We start from the raw sequence: 21285 nt of genomic DNA on the forward strand, positions 1-21285 counted from the left end.
ATGCTGTTATGCGCACTAACGTGCACATCTGAAAAATGACGTAACATAAGGTCTAACCATGGAGTTTTTGCCTTCCTCTGGATGAACATGTTAGGCTATGGCTTGAACTCGAAGGACATAATTCTACCTTCAGCCTTAAAAGCTATGAAACTATAACACTCAAAACTACTACACTTGACACTTCCAGTTCTGGTACAGACTAGAGGTCCCAGCTCTGTTGTCCCTAAAGGCCTCTGCACAGACAGGAACAACCCTAACTGGATGACTCAGATGACCACTTGGACCTTTGGTTCCTAAGTGGTCATTGAGGGTTCCATGTACAATACCTCCTTAAGAATCCGGGGGAGGGTGCAGACTGCAGAGTAAAAATAAGGTAAACCAAAAGTCATATTCTGCCATGAGAAACACTAGGCAAACAGGCTGTAGTTCCAATCAGGGTCCACTTCACAAATATCACCAGCGAGAAATGGAAGCCCAGGGAAACCCTAACTAGTTACACCAGTTAGACCTAATTATAACATTGGAAACACTTGTTGGCAGAAAGACAATGATCCCACAAAAAAAGTGTTCAGAACCATGACAGTGACTGAACCCGACTGTGGCTCAGCGGATAGGGGATCAAATCGGTGATATGACAAGTTTTTTCTCATGTGGCATAGGTGCTTTTGGGCCTCTCTGGCTCTAGGTCATAGTTATGACCGATATCTCTGTTCCCCTGGATAGCTTTGAAATAAGCAAACGAATGTGAGAAAGTGAAGGTGAATTCATAGTCATATGTCATTTGTGTGATACTATTTTTTTTTGTAAACCTGCCTAATACTTTTTGTATAGTATTTCATATATATATTTTAAAAAAATATGCATATACATTACCGATATAAATATATACAGCACCACAATATTCATGTATATACAGATATTAATCCTGCTCATTGGAACCTTTTGTCCCCTACGTTTTTACTGAACCAAACATAATATTGGCCCAGGCGTATATTTCCTTTGTTTCTTCTGTACATCTGTACCTGACCCCTGCATGAGTGAATTCAACTGAGCAATCACACATTAATATATGTGTAAGTGTGGGTGTATGTGTACATTTGTGTGAGTGTACATTTTCTCTCAAGGGCATGCAATATCAATATTGAAGACTTGAGTTTCTTTGGTTCTAGGTTTACTTCATCCTTTTCAGTATCTATGGCCATTGCTATCTAATTATTGGATGCCTTGCCCTTCTATACTAATTAAAGTAGACACAGAATAGAAAAGGATGCGACTGTGGGAGTGACCTGCACAAGAATGAATGACAAGCATAGACAGAGGAAAGTGGATTAACTAATCAGAGTGTATTTAAATGTCGGTGAGTGACTGAGTGACTAATGCTGCCATGATCTCCAATATGGCTGACATTTCTTGCAAAGTCCAGTTTACATTTAGAATTATAAAATTTGGAGCTTAGACATATAAAAAGGTGAAGCTTGCTATGATTAAAGTTACTCCATAGATAATTGTCGAGTGAATCATGATGTCTCTTTTGACTCCTCAATAAACATGCACACTCGGTTTGGTCGCGCATGCACATGTTTTCATTGGAGAGAATGGAATGGGCTTCTGCCAGATAATTCTGGTGGCAGCTTATCGTCTGAGAAAATAAAAGAATAAGTATTGAAATTCAAAATGTCCAATCATTTATTTCTGTCTGAACATGAATTGTCAGGGAAGAGTCAGACCCCCCATGTATTAGTTGCTCATTAATGGTTAAGTGGATTTACAAACAGTCATACAGTTGTCAAGGAGTACATGAATGTGATGGGTGACTTTGGGTTTGGGGTCTCTCCTTCTGGAGAACGCTGCTTCTCCATGCTTTAAATGGATGGCTAATTGGTTTTACTGGGCTTCTGCATAATGCATTACTGCAGGGAAAAAGATACATACCGTAATGACTAGATATGATTGTAAAATTTTATGAAATTCATAGATCCTGGCAAATTCAAACAAGTTGCAATTTGATTTGCGCAAATCATCAAAAAATCACTGCCACCATTTTACACACTGCAAAAGATTCCATCAGCCACAAAAGTGTTGCATGACCACATGATTTTCCCCACAATGCCCTGCGGCTATCACATCGCATAGCACACTGCAGCCATGAGGAGAGACTATAATAGCCTGAATAATAAACTAAGCAGGGAATGCAGCTGCCATTTTAGGGTGATTTAGGATAGTGAGAGGCGAGCACATCAGAACTCACATCTAAATAATAGAAACAGGAAGAGAAAAACCTAAGCCATTCTACAAATACTTCAGATTGTAATATCTAGTACAACTGCAGCACTGAAGAAGATGAGAGTAGTAGTCAGCAAATATTACAGACATTCCATTGATAGTTGGAAAGAGTAACAGGAGTAGTGCTAGCAGCATTGCCAGACACAGTGTTATTGATCAATAATATGGTATAGCTGACTTTTGTTCAACTGCATTTGAATCAATAATTCCATGTACTATTAAATCTTTAAAAAAATAAATCTTTATTTTTATATAGCCCTAACATATTCCACAGCGCTTTACATACTATTAAGCAGAAGCAAGGCAGTACAACACTTTTTAAAGAGAGAAAAACTAAAATCAGTGTTAGTAAGAGAGAGTGTATTTGCTTGTCACAAGTGACTTTACTAAGTTTTTGCATTTCTTCGGCAATGTGAATAATTGTCTTTTAAAAGTACTAGAGAAAATTTTTCAAATTGCAGATATTTAACTAGGACAGCTTGTGTCACAAAGTGTGCACTTTACAAACATTTTCTTTTTGAATACCTGTTTTACTAGTGAAATTATACATCCACACCTACTACACCAATACAGTGCACATTTGCAGGCCCTGGAGTTTTTGGACATGAATGTGCGTGCGGTGTGTGTGTGTGTGGGGGGGGTGTGTGTGCATGCGGTGTGTGTGTGTGTGTGTGGCGGGTGTAGGTGTGGGTGTGTGTGTGTGTGTGTGTGTGTGTGCGTGCGTGCGTGCGGGGTGTGTGTGTGTGTGTGTGTGAAGCATTCCCTTTTATATCATTTTTGGGAAGGCAAAATAATTTTAGTAAATTAATGAAAAAATGTAGATATTAAGCATGTATATATCTGTTTTCACAAACTTGTTTTCAGAATGTGGGAGCTAAAAGCAGTTTCAGAAGCATCACCACTGGCACCAGTCATCCGGTCAGAAATACTGCCAAAAGTAGGTCTTATTTGGCCTTTTTTTGCCTCCAAAAAGTGTAATAGTAAGGAGGACATGGAGAATTTTGTGGAATATATGGCACATCACTTGTCTCAGTCACAGCTGGATCATGTTATCTCTGTCAGTGACACTGTCAGTTTGACACAGAATGGTCTGCCTGTTCACAAATGACTAAGATGTAATAAAAACGGATCGTTTTTAATTTTAAAAGACATGAAAATTCTAACAGTGTGCTGTTATTAAATGGGCTGTTAGTTGCTACCAATTTACTATCTGTTACTATGGTGAAGTCACTTTGACATTACTAAGGCCTTGTGCACACGCTGCGTTTTTTTTGCTACATTTTTGCTGCATTTTTGGGTGCAGTTTGTTGTCCTAAACTGTATGTATGACTTTCCCCAGCAAAGTCTATGGGAATTCAGAAAGGCTGTGTGCACATTGCTTCTTGTTTGCCTGCAGTTTTGGTTGCAGAAAAAAGAAGCAGCATGTCATTTCTTTTCTCCATTTTGACCTGTGTTTTGCCATTGACAATGTTAAAAAAACGCAGGGGCAAAAACGTACCGAAAAACGCAGCAAAAATGCATACATTTTTTTGGATGTGTTTTTCGCTGGAGAAACAAAACTGCAGTGTGCGCACATAGCCTTAAGCCGTATGTGTGTTAAAGAACTTGAAAGGGGTTCAACACAGTTGTAGAAGACCTAAGAGTGTTAAGCCTGCTTTACACGGTACGATCTATTGTGTAATTTCACAATCGATCGTACCCGCCCCTGTAATTTGTGCATCACGGGCAATTAGTTGCCCATGGCACACAACGTCGTTAACCCCGTCACACGTACTTACCTGCTGTGCGACGTCGCTGTGGGCGGCAAACATTCTCTTTCTGAAGGGGGAGGGACGTTCGGTGTCACAGCGACGTCACACAGCAGGCCAATAGAAGTGGAGGGGCGGAGATGAGCGGGACGTAAACATCCCGCCCACCTCCTTCCATCCGCATAGCCGGCGGGTGCCGCGGGACGGAGGTAAGCTGCTGTTCATCGTGCCCGGGGTGTCACACGGAGCGGCGTCTGCTACCCCGGGAACGATGAGCAACCGGCGCCATTTTAATTAAACGAGATTATGAAACCGAGCGACGAATACATGACTCACGATTTGTGAGCGATACTGAGTCGCTTGAAGGTGTCACACAGCCCCAAGCTATGCCGGATGTGCGTCACAAAAGCCGTGACCCCGACGATCTATCGCACGATAGATCGTCTCGTGTAAAGCAGCGTTTACACAGGTCTATTCAGGACAATTGGGGCCTTTGCAGTAACGTGATTTATGGCAAAATAATTTATGAGGGACCTGGCCAATTCAACTATCAAAAGATTAATTCATATCTACCAGTGGCATACCAACCTACAATCAGGACATTTTCAGGAACTTATCAAATTCCTAGAAGTTGTTCAAAGTTCCAAGGGATTGTCCGAGGTTAGAATTTGGAACCTGCAACTTTTTGCAAAATTTCGGCATACCTTGACTAGTACATAATACCTTTTCATACGGGAAATTCTTTTAAGGGATTGTTACAGACAATTCCAGAAAGAGACAAATTGCTACAAAAAAATGCATAATTAATGTTATATTCGTAACATTACTTCTAATAATGGTAATTGCTGGAAATCTTTAATCTTTGCTGAATTGCCCAAGCGATTGCTTAATATGTAGACACAGCTAAAGCCATTGATAGATGGATGGATAGATAGATAGATAGATAGAGGGATAGATGGATATAGATAGATAATAGAGAGAGATAGATGGATAGATAGAGGGATAGATAGATAGATAGATAGAAGGATAGATAGAAGGATAGACAGATAGAAGGATAGAGAGATGGATATAGATAGATAGATAGATAGATAGATAGATAGATGGATATAGATAGAAACATAGATAGATAATAGAGAGAGATAGATAGATAGATAGATGGATACATAGATACTAGATAGATAGCTAGAAGGATAGATAGAAGGATAGAGAGATGGATAGATAGATAGATAGATACTAGATAGATAGATAAATAGATACTAGATAGATAGATAGATAGATAGATAGATAGATAGAAGGATAGATAGAAGGTTAGATAGATAGAAGGGTAGAGAGATGGATAGATAGATAGGCAATAGATAGAAGGGTAGAGAGATGGATAGATAGATAGGCAATAGATAGATAGAAGGATGGATAGATAGATAAATAGATAGAAGGATAGATAGATAGTTTCTGATTTGGGATGAGAGAGAGGGGGAAATGGTTTAGGTTGTCCTCTAAGCTATTCAGAACTGCAGGTGTTAATAGGGATAATTGTAATACACATTCCAGATAATGAACTGTAAGCTCTGTGACTAAGTATCATTAACCATTAATATGCCAATGTGCAAAGTGACGAATGTAACAGTGAAATAAAAGGATTGCAGATGTGCTGTTACAAAGGAGGTGGAAGGCTACGAAAGAGTTAATAAAAAGAAGAAGGAGGGAGAGTGAAAAGAGGGAAAGAGAGAGAGTGGGGAGAGAGGCCTGGGAAAGAACAAGAGAGAATAGAGAGAGGGGGTTGAAAATAGTGAGAGAGAGAAAGAGAGAGAGACCACAGAACGGATGTTTGAGAGAAGGAGAATAAATGATGCCCAACCCCCCCACCCCTTCCCTCTCCCTCCTCTCTCTCTCTCCCTCTCTGTCTTGTTGTTTCAAACAATAGACACAGCCTCCCTCCCTCTATCACACACACACATACACTCAGCAAGAGGCAGTGCAGCTCACACAGGAGCCTGAAGAAGAGAATTTAAAAAAAATAATCTATACACAAAACATCAAGCTGCTTTAATGCCCCTCCGGCCGACTTGTGATGGACGTTAGGTTCTACCCTCCTGCCCCCACCAGCGTGGGCACCTTATCTACAGACCCCACCTGCCTCAGCCCCCTGGACTTTTATCACTGCAACAAGGTACAGTGTTAGCACTCTGCTGCCACATCTGCTCATAGCAATTGCTCTGCTCTTATGCTTGCTCTTATTGCTTATTGAGTGGGAAAGGGTTAAGACCAGAGGTGGATGGTAACTTTGTGTCCTTAGTGGCCAGTGTGACAGTGGCGCCTGGGATGGATGCTGCCCCAGATCAGTAGAAAGAGTTTGCCAGTGAGAAGTTGGCTTACATCTGGTTCTGACTGGCCCACCACATTCTGGTCTGCTCCGTTCAGATACATCTGGGCATGGCACTGAAGGGCACGGGGCATTGCCAGGTTCTAGTTTGGTGCATGCTCTGAACTTGCAGGACAGTGGTACTTTGGGATGACAGCTACAAGGAAGCACAGGTTGTTATCAGGCAGGGATGCTTGTTTAACCCACTGATTGCAGAAATGTCCTCTGTGTGTAGACATTGTCACAAATACATGCGAAATCAGTCACATCACTCACATTTAAGACTTGCGGGGAATATCTGCCATATTTTATCTTGCTGTGGGGCGGTTGTAGGAACTATGTAGCATGAACATGGTCAATGCTTGGTCATCGGAGGGAACTGTAATAATGACCATGACATAAGAAGGCAAAAGTAGTTTTGATTATTAGTATAAATTCAGACAGGTCCAGAAAGTTAAGAATGAAAAAGGGTATGCGTAGATGTAATGCCCATTGTGAATATTAAAAAATATCAGTAACTGTGTCTCTCATGAATTAATATACATACACATACACAATACATATGTCATGAATGGATAGAGACATAGGTGGTCGTGGTGGTTACCATTTATTTATAAAGGAAGAAGTAGATGTGGTGGACATCAAAAATACATAGAGGTAGCAGTTGTCTTGAACATCTCGAATTCATAGAGGTAGAAGTAGATTTGGTGGACGTCCTGAATATGTAAGTTACAAGTAGATGTGGTGGACATCATGAATTAATAGAAGTAGATATGGTGAACATCCTCAATTAAAAAAGTAGAAGTAGATGTGGTAGAAATTAATTCTTTGACGTAGAAGTAGATGTGGTGGACATCACAAATTCATCAAGGTAAAAGTAGACATGGTGGACATCCTGATTTCATGACGTAGAAAAAGATGTGGTGGACATGAATTGATAGATGTAGAAGTAGATGTGTTGGCCACCAAGAATTCATAGAGATTTGTCACGTTAACCTTTCTGTGACTTCCAATGTGTCATTCCCTAAGCTTCGAACAGGTGACAAGTTCCTGAGACACCAGGCATGGTTGGTTGAAATCTTTCCTAAGGAACACAAACACCTTACAACTCCTTTCATTGACTGCTATTGGCTACAGTTTGTCCTTCCCACTTCCAAATCCCCCCAAAATCATTCCTAGCCTGTCCACCCTCCCCTCCCTTCTACGGCCATTAAAAATAAATGATTATAAGATCACGCCTTCATTTCCATGTGTATTGAAATGTGCTTGCTTTTAACCCCTGTAATACCAAGCATAAAATAATACTAAAAAAAAAAAGAAAAAATGAAAAGAAAATGAAATAAACCTGTCCTCCTGCATTGTATCTTCTTATACAGTTGAGGTGTGCTGACAGACAATTTGAGATGTCAGATATTATGGTGCGGCATCTAACAGGAAAATGTCCTCATTTATGTGGTAGTTGGGTTCATAGTAAACTTGCAGTGCATATAGGCAGACGTGCCAGAGGTGTTCTAAATAATAGAGGGTGTTTACTGTGCTGGATGTACTAGAACTTATCATGTTCCGGATTTTAGACAAATATCTTCGGGTGAGTATTGCTTTATTGTATTATATCTTTTAAGATTATTTTTTCTATTTTTTACAAAAGAGCTGTATTGTAGCACGTCATACTTGATGTAAGATATATTGGCATATATAGAGAGGAATGTTCAGCCTTTACTGTTTATGTATTGTTTGTATGTTTGCTTATGTATTATATTCATTGTATACTAGACTGAATTGACCATTCTTTTGTGCAACCTTATTCACTTCTGGAAAATCACCGAAACACATTGTATCAGAAAGACCTGTTCCATTGACAAGCTGAGCCTCCCTGTATATCGGAGGGGGTATATATTAGTATTTAGGGCTAAAGTCATCCAGTGTCCTTCATAGGCACAAAGCGGACTTAGAGAAACGGGGATCAACAAAGAAAAAAAAGCCGTCAGCATTTGTTGATCAGCCGCCTGATAGCGTCCAATAGACTGTAGTGACCAGTGAGGCTGTGGAAGGTGCAGGCACCACTGTCCACGCTGATCCTAAGAGTTATTCTCATGGTGACGGATCATCACAAGGCCTTTGTGTCAGAACAAAAGTTACAAGGACTGGAAATACCTCAGTTTCCACGGCTCTAAGCCCTATTTACAGTGCCAGCGCTGGGCATAAACACAGCTCACCCCTTTGTTACAAGAGAGGAAAGCAATTAATTGCTCTGTAAGGAAACAGTCCGCTGCTACAGGATAGAAGGCGCTTATTCGCTTTTTATATCTATTTTTGTATATTTTGCTCACTTATTTGTAATGGGTCATCTATTTTTCAGCATATATGTATATGTTTGTGTGCACGCATAAGCTCTTATACGCAGCTATGGACTATGCATATAGCTATGTATACGTATAGGAACATCTGATTGTAAATATACGGTAGGTATTCACATAGATCTATGTATGTCTATATGCCCATCATTTGCATATATTTACATATATAGATGTATATATGCATATGAATAATATATATATATATATATATACTTGGTTATATGTGTGCATGTATATATTCTTTTTGCTCATATGTACGCAAAAGACCATTGGACACACATGTGTATTTACATTGATAGATATAGATAGATACAGTAGATAGCTAGATAGATAGATAGAGGGATAGATAGATAGATAGAGGTATAGATAGATAGCTAGATAGAGGGATAGATAGAGGGATAGATAGATAGATAGATAGATGATAGATAGATTTCTCCAATACATACAATGCATCTGTAATGTATATCGTTGACACTTAGACATTTATCTCAGAATGAGCCACAATCTGGAACATATATCAATCTCCCTAGAGGAATGCTAAAATTGCCTCCTAAAATAACAGCAAATTATATGAGCACTATATTTAATAAAGTAATTGCGCCATTTTTCACCGATTTACCAACAGCTAAGGCCGTTTCCTGATTCTTTTGGTTCTGGTGGCATTGCAGCAGAAACATAACTGTTGGATACTTGTGATTAATGACCACTGTCTTGTAAAACTTTATGATGCCCATGGAATTGTTTCCTATGGGTGTATAATACAGTGCGTGATTGTTATATTCATGGTGTCATATGATATATCTTCCTTTCAGGAATGGGTATATACACGTTAGTATGTACGGTATCTACAGCTCTGTTTAACTTAGTACCACAGACATGGTGGTGACCAAGCTGAGGACACCAGTGGCCGGTCACACAGGTGATCAGTGCTTATTTACCAGTATGGACGTATTGTCACTGGTAACTTAGGCAAACATAGACACCTAAAGTAATGCGTTGTAATCAGTGTTCATATAGATCCACAATCTAACCATTGATATTGTTAACCTATGAAGCCAGGCCTTCACCAAGACCTCCCTGCCATCAGACTCCTTTCCCGGGCAAAGTGAGTGCCTTGATATGGTTTTTGTTGAGAACACAGAATATTATTGGAGATTGCAGATAGTCCGAGCATGACTACGACCATGACTTTCCTTTTCACACTAATGTTTCTTGCAGCTTGCCTTTTTTTACATGTTACATCCATGTTCTGGTAATAAATACTAAAGAGATGTGAGATGTTTCTGCAAGGGCTTTAGGATAGTAGCGGGTCACCAACTTACGCATGTTGGCAGCACAAGTGCATTAACAAAGAACTCTCTCCCTACGCTATTACATATGTAATCCATAATGTTGTTGTAACGGGTATGAATATATACTACTAAACCATTGTGCACATAACTATATACTAAATCATCTTGCAGAACATCCATTGACAATGTGTTATGGTAGAATCAATATTATCGTTGCAGTTCCGTGTGTGACCACTTGGTGCCAGTGTGGCCCCTGCTTCAGCTCCTCACTTTGGTAGGTCAGCGAGATAGCACATTGAGTGAAATTGGTTTGTCGTTCCTGGATTAAGAAGAAAAATTAAACCTTGTGTTCAATGTTCTGCTTTTTTGTGCTATTAGCAAGCAAATATCAAATATCTCGACCTGGGAGCTTTCGGGGAATTAAGGGGGTTTAGGATTTAGTATCCTCATCTACTCAGCAAGCTGTCTTTGCTATAATATGAGTTTAGTTAATTGGTTAATTTGGTGTTAATGAGAAAGTTTAATAAACGACTGTTGTTGGATAACTCTCTGTACCATGGATATTCTGTGACCCAGAAAACATCTGCTTGTAGGGTTTCAGGGGTATACAGATATTGTAAAGCAAATATGGCGCTCTGCCAGTTTACAGCTCCATAGCGGTTCATGTTGTGCACCTGTTGCCTATAGACAATGCTAGGAGCCATTTTATTACCCTTGCCATGAATCCAAAGAATGCAGCATGTCCATATATTAAACATCTTTGCCATGCTCAAGTGTGAAATATTGATAATTTATATAGAAATATATAATACCCTAATTTCAATGTAAGTTAAGGAGGAGGCCTATTAGCATTTTTAAAGCGGTCCTCTGAATTTAGGAAAATGCTTCCGTAAATTAATAAGCTGGGTAGTTTGTTAAATAAATAATGCTTTGGACGGAACATAGTGAGTCAAGTGTATTATGCCAACTACTGCTCACAATCAGGGGGTGGGTGTCCACTCCTGCAATAAGGCCCATCGGGAAATTCACCGGTTCTCCTGTGGGCCAGTCCGAGATTGATCATGAGTGAAAATTAATAAAACTTTATTGGTCCATCAAGGTGGCATTCAACAAAATTTGCTGTAAACCTCAATTCATTTCTGTCATTAAGACACAGGAAAGGAGAGAGTTGGAGAAATCAAGTAAATATAAGCATTGCCCACATTTACTCACTTTTGATGTAATTTTAGGGAAAATATGTTCTTTTTCATGAGGCAAAGTATGGGTATATAGGATGTGAATAGGTCACCTCTTAATGTTTCCTTAGGAATTAATAAAATCATATTGCTGTTTGTCACATGCAACTCAAATGTAATTTTCTATGGAATTTCATTTGGGAAAAAAGGCTGATAGTGTTACTGCTATGCTATGTAGTAAAGGTATGACTCACTTTAAAATAAAATAAAATTAAAAAATATATATATATACATATATATATATATACAGTATATATATATATATATATATATATATATATATATCTATATATATATATATAGATATATATATATATATATATATGAAAACAAATTGAACTTTGAAAATTTCGAAATGTCAAAGGGGGGCCCGAAGCCCAGAATAATTGCAGTAGAATAACATCAATGTTTTTTTGTAAATATTGGGAACTGCCATGGGTACAATGCATGAACCCATCATTGATAGTTTTTTCTCATCAAGTTTGGAGCTAAAAAGCAACCTCCTATATTTACTCCAAGGGGAAGTCATTAGCAATTGTGACAAAAAAAAGTCCAAAATGATTAACACATGGGGAAATGGCAATCTAGTACCCTCAAAATATGGTAAGGAGGATTACTTTGTAGTAACACCATTTCCAAGACCTAGCTCCATTTCCATCAGCAGTGAGTCTCATAGTTTTCGTGCTTTGATTGCTGTCCCAGTCTTTTCCCGTTACAGGTTTGCTACACGTAATTTAAGCAAGACACTACCATTTCACAAGACACTACTTTATAGATTTTAACTGGGGTACAATAAATCCAATAAAGAGCTAAGGATAGAACTTTTGGTAAATTTACATTTTAAGTTAGATTCCTAATGTACTATACGTATTTACAATAAAAAAAGCGGCTTGTGGCCTAGTTTAATAGCTTGAAAGCATTAGCATAGCACCAATGGGATTTTCCACCCATTGGGAACTGCCATGGCCACAATAAATGTCCCTATCACTGACAGTTTTTTGCCCTCACGTTTGGAGTTAATAAGCCACCTCCTTGGTAAAGTCAATGGTAAACTTATACTTTAAGGTAAATTTCCACTAAAGTCTATAAAACATTGACATATCATTTAAAAAACTGAAATCCAATCATTTAGTGTCATCTTGTGCTAAGTGATAGTGTATTGAATAGGTAATATCAGGCACATGGGCATTTTTGCATATTCTTTGCAATGGATTTTTGTAAATATTAGGAACCGCCATGGGTACAATGCATGCATCCATCATTGATAGTATTTTCCCATCAAGTTTGAAGCTAAAAAGCTACCTCCTATATTTATTCCAAAGTGAGGTCATACATGGCAAAATAATTTTTTGCTGGGTCATTTCCAGGTTACATTGTTGTGCTAGCTGCATTATATTGACATTTTCAATGTTTTATTATCTACTTCCACTAGACCATTGTGTTATTGTCATTGTTTATGTACCATCAGGGAAAATTATAATGCTGTATTTTCTGAATATTTAAAACAGTAACATTAGTACTTATGGGACTTATATCCATATAACAAAAAATTCTTTGGAGAAATAGGAAAAATGTGTGACTTAAATGGAAGTCCACTTTAAACAGCCTTTGGCATATCAACTTTTCATTTTACTTTAAACATATATTATTAGAAGAATATTTTTATACAGATTTTAGGTTGTCACTAAACTTAAATCATAAATTATAGTTTTCAACCTTGAAAAAATTAACATGGCCTTGTCTGGCTTTTATTGTTGACACATCACTGTGAGAAGATATCCAGAACAGCAAGCTGCCCCCTAGGCATGGACAATCAGTCTAGGTCTATTTTGCTAAATCTATTGTTCACAAGCATTAAATAAGGGATAGTTACTACATATTTAAGACAATCTCAACTGAAATCAACTTAAGAAATGTCAAAAATTTAAAAAGTCAGACATTAGTTAGTATAAAGACAAAAAAAACACCATGCAAACAAAGACCATGTTAAAGGGAATCTGTTAGGTCCATTAATGTTATTAACCTGTAGATATAGGATTCATCTGTAGGTTAATAGCATTACAAAGGTGCCAGGCTGCAATACTGAAACTTAATTTTACTCCTCCCGGGTGCTGCCAGTTTTCAGTCATGCAGGCATGCATGGAGCAGTTAGAGCACTGAGAGTGGCAGCTATAAGCACGCCTTGTTACAGCACAATAGATGCACTGCTGAGCCAGCTGTCAGTCAAAGTGCCAGGGTCTGCTTACTGCACGCACTCTCAGTGCTGTGATCGGTGACCAACATGACTGAAAGCTGATAGCTCCTGGGAGAAATAAAGATAATTTTCTACCTGGTGTATTGACATGTCAGTAGAGTACAGTTTGGATATTTTCAAAAAATGTCTGTGCAAAAATACAGTGCCTACAAGTAGTATTCAACCCCCTGCAGATTTAGCAGGTTTACACATTCGAAATTAACTTGGCATTGTGACATTTGGACTGTAGATCAGCCTGGAAGTGTGAAATGCACTGCAGCAAAAAAGAATGTTATTTCTTTTTTTATTTTTTTTTTTAAATTGTGAAAAGTTTATTCAGAGGGTCATTTATTATTCAACCCCTCAAACCACAAGAATTCTGTTTGGTTCCCCTAAAGTATTAAGAAGTATTTCAGGCACAAAGAACAATGAGCTTCACATGTTTGGATTAATTATCTCTTTTTCCAGCCTTTTCTGACTAATTAAGACCCTCCCCAAACTTGTGAACAGCACTCATACTTGGTCAACATGGGAAAGACAAAGGAGCATTCCAAGGCCATCAGAGACAAGATCGTGGAGGGTCATAAGGCTGCCAAGGTGTACAAAACCCTTTCCAAGGAGTTGGGCCTACCTGTCTCCACTGTTGGGAGCATCATCCGGAAGTGGAAGGCTTATGGAACTACTGTTAGCCTTCCATGGCCTGGACAGCCTTTGAAAGTTTCCACCCGTGCCGAGGCCAGGCTTGTCCGAAGAGTCAAGGCTAACCCAAGGACAACAGGGAAGGAGCTCCAGGAAGATCTCATGGCAGTGGGGACATTGGTTTCAGTCAATACCATAAGTAACGTACTCCACCGCAATGGTCTCCGTTCCAGACGAGCCCGTAAGGTACCTTTACTTTCAAAGCGTCATGTCAAGGCTCGTCTACAGTTTGCTCATGATCACTTGGAGGACTCTGAGACAGACTGGTTCAAGGTTCTCTGGTCTGATGAGACCAAGATCGAGATCTTTGGTGCCAACCACACACGTGACGTTTGGAGACTGGATGGCACTGCATACGACCCCAAGAATACCATCCCTACAGTCAAGCATGGTGGTGGCAGCATCATGCTGTGGGGCTGTTTCTCAGCCAAGGGGCCTGGCCATCTGGTCCGCATCCATGGGAAGATGGATAGCACGGCCTACCTGGAGATTTTGGCCAAGAACCTCCGCTCCTCCATCAAGGGTCTTAAGATGGGTCGTCATTTCATCTTCCAACAAGACAACGACCCAAAGCACACAGCCAAGAAAACCAAGGCCTGGTTCAAGAGGGAAAAAAATCAAGGTGTTGCAGTGGCCTAGTCAGTCTCCTGACCTTAACCCAATTGAAAACTTGTGGAAGGAGCTCAAGATTAAAGTCCACATGAGACACCCAAAGAACCTAGATAACATGGAGAAGATCTGCATGGAGGAGTGGGCCAAGATAACTCCAGAGACCTGTGCCGGTCTGATCAGGTCTTATAAAAGACGATTATTAGCTGTAATTGCAAACAAGGGTTATTCCACAAAATATTAAACCTAGTGGTTGAATAATAATTGACCCACACTTTTATGTTGAAAATGTATTAAAATTTAACTGAGCAACATAACTTGTTGGTTTGTAAGATTTATGCATCTGTTAATAAATCCTGCTCTTGTTTGAAGTTTGCAGGCTCTAACTTATTTGCATCTTATCAAACCTGCTAAATCTGCAGGGGGTTGAATACTACTTGTAGGCACTGTATATGCACCTTGTTATGTTTAGTGCAGGATATCAGGCTCAAGACACATGGATTTTTTCTTTGGTATTCTTTAATTTCTTGCATCATTCTGAGATATTCTCAAAGCTTCGCTGAGCAGAAAACAGTCTATAAACTTGGATAAAAATTATTCCCTTAATAGTTATGTTTCAAAATAGGATTGATATCTGTATTGGGCCTAAAAATATACTAATAGAGGTTGTCCACAATTGTTATATTGATGGCCTATCCTTAGGATAGGTATTCAGTGTCAAATCGGCCCAGGATCCGTCACCCAACATCCTATCAGCTGTTCTCGGTGCCGGTGGCGGCAGCAGGGAGCTGGAATTGCTCAGTTCCGGAGCTGCTCCATCTGCTTATAGCGGCCATTTCTGGGTACTGCATATCCACCTACTATTGATTTGAATGGGAGGTGGATGTTCAGTAACCAGCCACGGCTGCTATCAGTTGATGGGGCAGCTACGGAACTGAGCATTTCCGTCTGCCGGCTGCCGGTGCCGGCATTGAGAACAGGGTGCCAAGTGTTGTACCCTGGTAAATCAGACATTGATGACCTATCCTAAGGATAGGCCTTCAGTGTAAAAATAGTGGACAACTTCTTCAAATCTAACTTTGCTTTAGTGAAGGCTAAATTAAGAGTTGTGTTTATTCTTCAATTTTTTTTTCCATGGCAGTCAATGTTAATCAACGTACTAATAGACCAGGAATAATGCTGGAGAAATTGTATTATTATTTTGTGATACACTGTCAATATACAGTAAGTCCTCATTCAGACACCTGTTATTTAAAGTATCAATTTTTATTAGTGCTTTGGATCAGATTTTCATCAGTGTCAGATTTTACCATCAGTATTCAGTGATTTTCACCTATACAAAAAAAAATTGCAAGGCATCCCCTAACATGACAAAGCGGACAGCACACTAATTGCACATGGGTGACATCCATGGGTTTTTCTTATGGACCTATAGACTTGCATGGGTGATTTTGATCCATAACTGATCAAAAACATTTGTGCCTGCAAAAAACATGGACAGTTTCGTAGACTTTAATGCACTTGAGTGTTAAGCGGGCTTTAAACGCTGCGACATCACTAGCGATGTTGCAAGCGATAGCACCCGCCCACATCGGTTGTGCGTCACAGGCAAATCGTTGCCCGTGGCGCACAACATCGCTAACACCCGTCACACGTACTTACCTGCCTAGCGACGTCGCTGTGGCCGGCGAATCGCCTCCTTTCGAAAGGGGCGGTTCGTTCGGCGTTACAGCGGCGTCACTAAGCGGCCACCCAATAGAAGTGGAGGGGTGGAGATGAGCGGGCGAAACATCCTGCCCACCACCTTCCTTCCTCATTGCGGGTGGCTGCAGGTACGGTGATGTTCCTCGTTCCTGCAGTGTCACACATAGCGATGTGTGCTGCCGCAGGAATGACGAACAATCTGCGTCCTGCAACAGCAACGATAATCGGGATTAGAACGACATGTCAACGATCAACAATTAGGTGAGTATTTTTGATCGTTAACAGTCGTTCGTGCGTTTCACATGCAACGACGTCGCTAACGAGGCCGGATGTGCGTCACGAATTCCGTGACCCCAACGACATCTCGTTAGCGATGTCGTTGCCTGTAAAGCCCGCTTTACCCATACAATAACACAGAACACATACATGATTGACGGATGTCTGAATGAGGCCTACAGATGTGGAAATAATCAATGTTAAAATTGTATAAATCTTTTAAAAGAGGAGAAACTTTTAGTTCCCAATAAAGAATTTGTTGTCTTCATATAGGAAATGCCTGCAAGCAGAAAATAGTTGTGTAATATTTCACAGCAGGAGCAATGGTGAACTGGGTGTGTGACGCTGTGTCACCGCTTATTGGAGAGTGTCTGGCGCCCATATTGAGTCTGTAACATTTTTCATCCATGATAAAAATGTGATCTTCTTCTTCTTCCCTCCATTACAGGATTTACTCTGGGGAACTAAAAGTGATTGTATCTTCATCTGTTTACATGTTGCTTTCATGGGAAACTTAATTCAGTTTTCTGTTATCAGCTCAGTACAGAAATCAAATTTCAGCCAAGCTTTATGAAGCTTCTATTTTTTTCTATGCATAAAGAGGGTACAGGGGACTTGTAGACCCTCATTGGAGACAGACCCTCACTCCTCATGCTGGTATAGTGCCAGCTTCTGCAGTAGTCGCTCTACATTACATTCGTGCACTAGTTAGACAACCAGTGAGACTTTTCCAAGTTACTACAGAAATTTCATGCTGTGTTCAAGTAATAGAATAAAAGTCTGATTCAATAAACCACAATGGAGCTCCAGGATAGTTATATCAAATACAAAGGGAGGCAAGTTAACTTAGTAATTTCAGAATAGCCTAGAATGTAGTAACCTGTCATAGTGACAGATTTTTGATATGGTAGTGGTTACCTTTAGCTAATAAAATTGTGCTGTTTCAGGATGCTGTAATAAAGGCTGGATTTGTGGTTTATGTATGTATACGATACAATTTTGTGGGATTTTCTCTTGCAGTAATAAAGGCTGGATATGTAGTCTGTGTGTATACATAGGCTGCAATCTTATAGGATTTTCTCTCTTGGTAATAAAGGCTGGATTTGTGGTCTGTGTGTTGACATAGGCTGCAATCTTGTGGGATTTTCTCTCCCAGTAATCTGTGTTTATACATTTTCAGTAGCTAAGATATCAGCACAGCTTCTATCCTGTTTTTTTTTCTTTATGTACTTTCCTTCTGTCCTGTAGACTGCTCTTCGTGAGATACTTTTCCACAGAAATGTCATTCTGTGTTCAAGTAATAGAGAGTAGTAGAGAATGGGTTTCACAGCCGCGCCAAAAGACTACTGGATTCTTCTCAGATTAATGTTTGTTTTATTTCATAACAGGTCAAGTCTACGCGTTTCAGGAGAACACAGCTCCCTTCTTCAGGACAAACCAGCAAAGAATCATCAAATCTTATTTATTTTTTATATATATATTTTTTGTAATTATGGGCCCTAAAGGTTTTATATAATAATTTGTGGATATTGTGCCAGGTCTCGTATATTAATTATTGTTTTTAATTATATGCGTCAATTTATTCCCATTTTTAATATGTGTATGATTCGGGTAGCTTGGGTCGATTGTAGCTAGTAGGATATGTATTTTTCCTACTATGTATTTTATTGTTAATTTATTATTTTTTTATTTTTCCATGGATTCATGGATTTGTCATGGATTAATTTATTTTGCCCGTTATTATACATTATACACTATATATATATGTAATTCTTCACATATTTATGCATATATATATATATGCAGTTTTAGTATCACTCATATGTCATTGTGGAGGATAACTTTATTTCACTCTTTTCACTAGCATGGGGGTATTGAACCTGTTGTTTGAGATGCTCCCTTTCTCTAACAAGTGGAGGGATTTCTTTCCACTCCTCTATCCTGATTCTCACGGTTCTATTTTTCTCTAGTTAATTCTAGGTGTTTTTTTTCTTTAGTACATGTGCACTGCTTTTTCTTCCCACGCTCCTAAACTCCATTGACCCCGTCTTCACTTCTAAAGTTCTGATGGAGCACTAGCTCTGTATCTTCCCTTTGAGCATGCGTACTCCACATTTTTCCACGGTCCTGAACCCCATTCACCCGGTGAACTTATTTGACCTATTTGAATCTATGATCCTAAGACCCGTGAGCCATAGTTGGACTCATGTATGGTCTAAATTGTATTTATGCATGAAGTGTTGCAAATCCGGCCCGACCCTGTGTTTCACTTTCATTAGTATATCTCCTTTCACTGCACGTATCCATACCAACCCTTGTCCCAAGATTGTAAGGTTGATTATTCCCTCAGTGGCACACACACGTTGACACTAATGTCACGATTGCGTTTATATAATAACATAGATAATTATTCACATCACAACGGTCATTCTAAGATTTTGGAGACTTTTTTCTTCTTATGTCTGGGCGGTCACTATGGGACCGCTAGTAATAGACTTGCTTATATAGATATTTTATCCATTTTTGTCTCCAATCCTTCTTGGAAGGATTTAACTCCCTAAACAAGTGTTTGTATGGGTCTGATCTATATAATCACAGGTGGCACGTTCAGCTGCACGTCTTCCACACATGGTTCCTGGTTTATATGGTACTGAAAACTTTAAGCTATTTCAGTGTTCTGGGCAATACACTATACACTTCCCTGAGAGTATTATACATATATTCACATTTTATACACAATTAAATAAATCACTCAGAAACATTTTAATATAAACATAATTTTATTCGGTATTTTTAATAAAAAAAAAAAAAAAAAAAAAAAAAAAAAAAAAAAAAAAAAGAGATTTGATGATTTTTTGCTGGTTTGTCCTGAAGAAGGGAGCTGTGTTCTCCTGAAACGCGTAGACTTGACCTGTTATGAAATAAAACAAACATTAATCTGAGAAGAATCCAGTAGTCTTTTGGCGCGGCTGTGAAACCCATTCTCTACTACTCTCTGTTATCTGCCTCTTGGGGACCGCTGCCGGGACTTGGTGTTACATGCTGCTATAGGTGTTGTGACTGTCACAACCCGAATTGGTGAGTAGGATTATTCTTTGCTTCACCCTATATATATTGGGGTAAGACCCTATTGCGCTTTCTTTTTCCACAGTTTTCACTTATGTGTTCAAGTAATGGAATAAAGTCTGATTCAATAAACCACAATGGAGCTCCAGAATAGTTATATCAAATACAGAGGTAGGCAAGTTAACTTAGTGCCATTTCAGAATAGCCTAGTATGTAGTAGCCTGTCATAATGACAGGTTACTTATATGCTAGTGGTTGCCTTTAATTAGTAAAATTCTGGTAAGTTTCAAACTGCAGTATTAAAGGTTGGATTTTTGGTCTCTGTCTATGCATAGGCTGCAATCTTATGAGATTTTCTCTCCTGGTAATAAAGTCTGGATTTGTGGTCTGCATGCATGCAAAGGCTGAAAACTTATGGGATTTTCCTTTACAGTAATAAAGGCTAGATTTGTGGTCTGTGTGTATGCATAGGCTTTAATTTTGTGAGATTTTCTCTTCTAGTAATAAAGGCTGGATTTGTCATCTGTGTGTATACAAAATGTAAGGTTTTCAGTAGCTAAGATATCAGCACAGCTTCTATCCTGTTTTTATTTTTCTTCATGTACTTTCCTCCTTTTCTGTAGACTACTCTCCTTGAGATACTTTTCCTCCTGTTTATGTTGGGAAGATATGCATACAATGTTTCCCCTACCTGCTGCTATTTCTAACACTGAGAGAAGAGAGAATAAAAATTGAGAAAGCAATCAGAATGAGAAGCAGGAATATTGACAGATTTGAAAAATTTTGCAAAAGCAGTCAGCAAGATAAAGGACTTACAGGTTTCTGCAGCAGTAAAAGGGTTGATTTTTTTTTTTCCTGGAGACTTTTTAGGAGATTGCTTCATTTTGAATTTATGAAAAGTAATAAAACAATTAAAAAATATTCTGTCAGAATGTATAAGTAGCCTTTAGGTCTCTTCTTTTTCCTTGCATTTATTGCATATGAATGTGAGTTATTGTTATTTGAGTCATCCAGGTTAACCTGGAAAGAGGTCACTGTGTGCTTTTCAAGGTAATTTTGGAAGATACTGTACTCCAGAAGAAAATATTTCCACTTCTAACTACTGTACTTAATATTGCTTTTCTCTAGTTTAGAAATTGGCAATATACTTTTTTTTAACTGTTTTAACCCACTATTACTTTTCACTTTTGTAAGCTGCTTTCTTTCGGTTTAAGAGTAATATAAGTTTTTTTTACCATGATTGTGGCAGGATGTGTAAAATGTCATCTGTAGTGCATATGCATCAATGCAACGCAATAATTATATCATTTTATTACCATGCCATCGAAATATAATACATCTCTGTGGAGTGGATTTATTTTTGCTTAGTATGGTTACTAGTTATGACTTGAGCAAGCACTAAACTGTTCGAGTGCTCGTTACTC

General features: G+C 38.9%; 1 protein-coding gene across 4 annotated transcripts in view; it reads left to right on the forward strand.

Annotated features, from left to right (window-relative positions):
- The first annotated feature begins 5921 nt into the window (after positions 1–5921).
- The window catches only part of TOX2 (TOX high mobility group box family member 2), a 163912-nt gene continuing 148548 nt past the window's right edge, over positions 5922–21285 (forward strand). For 2 of the 4 annotated variants that reach the window (XM_075349919.1, XM_075349920.1), the window contains exon 1: positions 5922–6198. In XM_075349919.1, the coding sequence (XP_075206034.1) occupies positions 6100–6198 (99 nt within the window). In that variant the 5' untranslated portion in view covers positions 5922–6099. Of the gene's footprint in view, positions 6199–7794; positions 7979–21285 lie in introns of those variants that run through there. The other 2 variants (XM_075349922.1, XM_075349923.1) reach the window with 1 other exon arrangement.

This window comes from Anomaloglossus baeobatrachus, chromosome 5, assembly GCF_048569485.1.
Source record: "Anomaloglossus baeobatrachus isolate aAnoBae1 chromosome 5, aAnoBae1.hap1, whole genome shotgun sequence".
NCBI lineage: Eukaryota > Metazoa > Chordata > Amphibia > Anura > Aromobatidae > Anomaloglossus > Anomaloglossus baeobatrachus.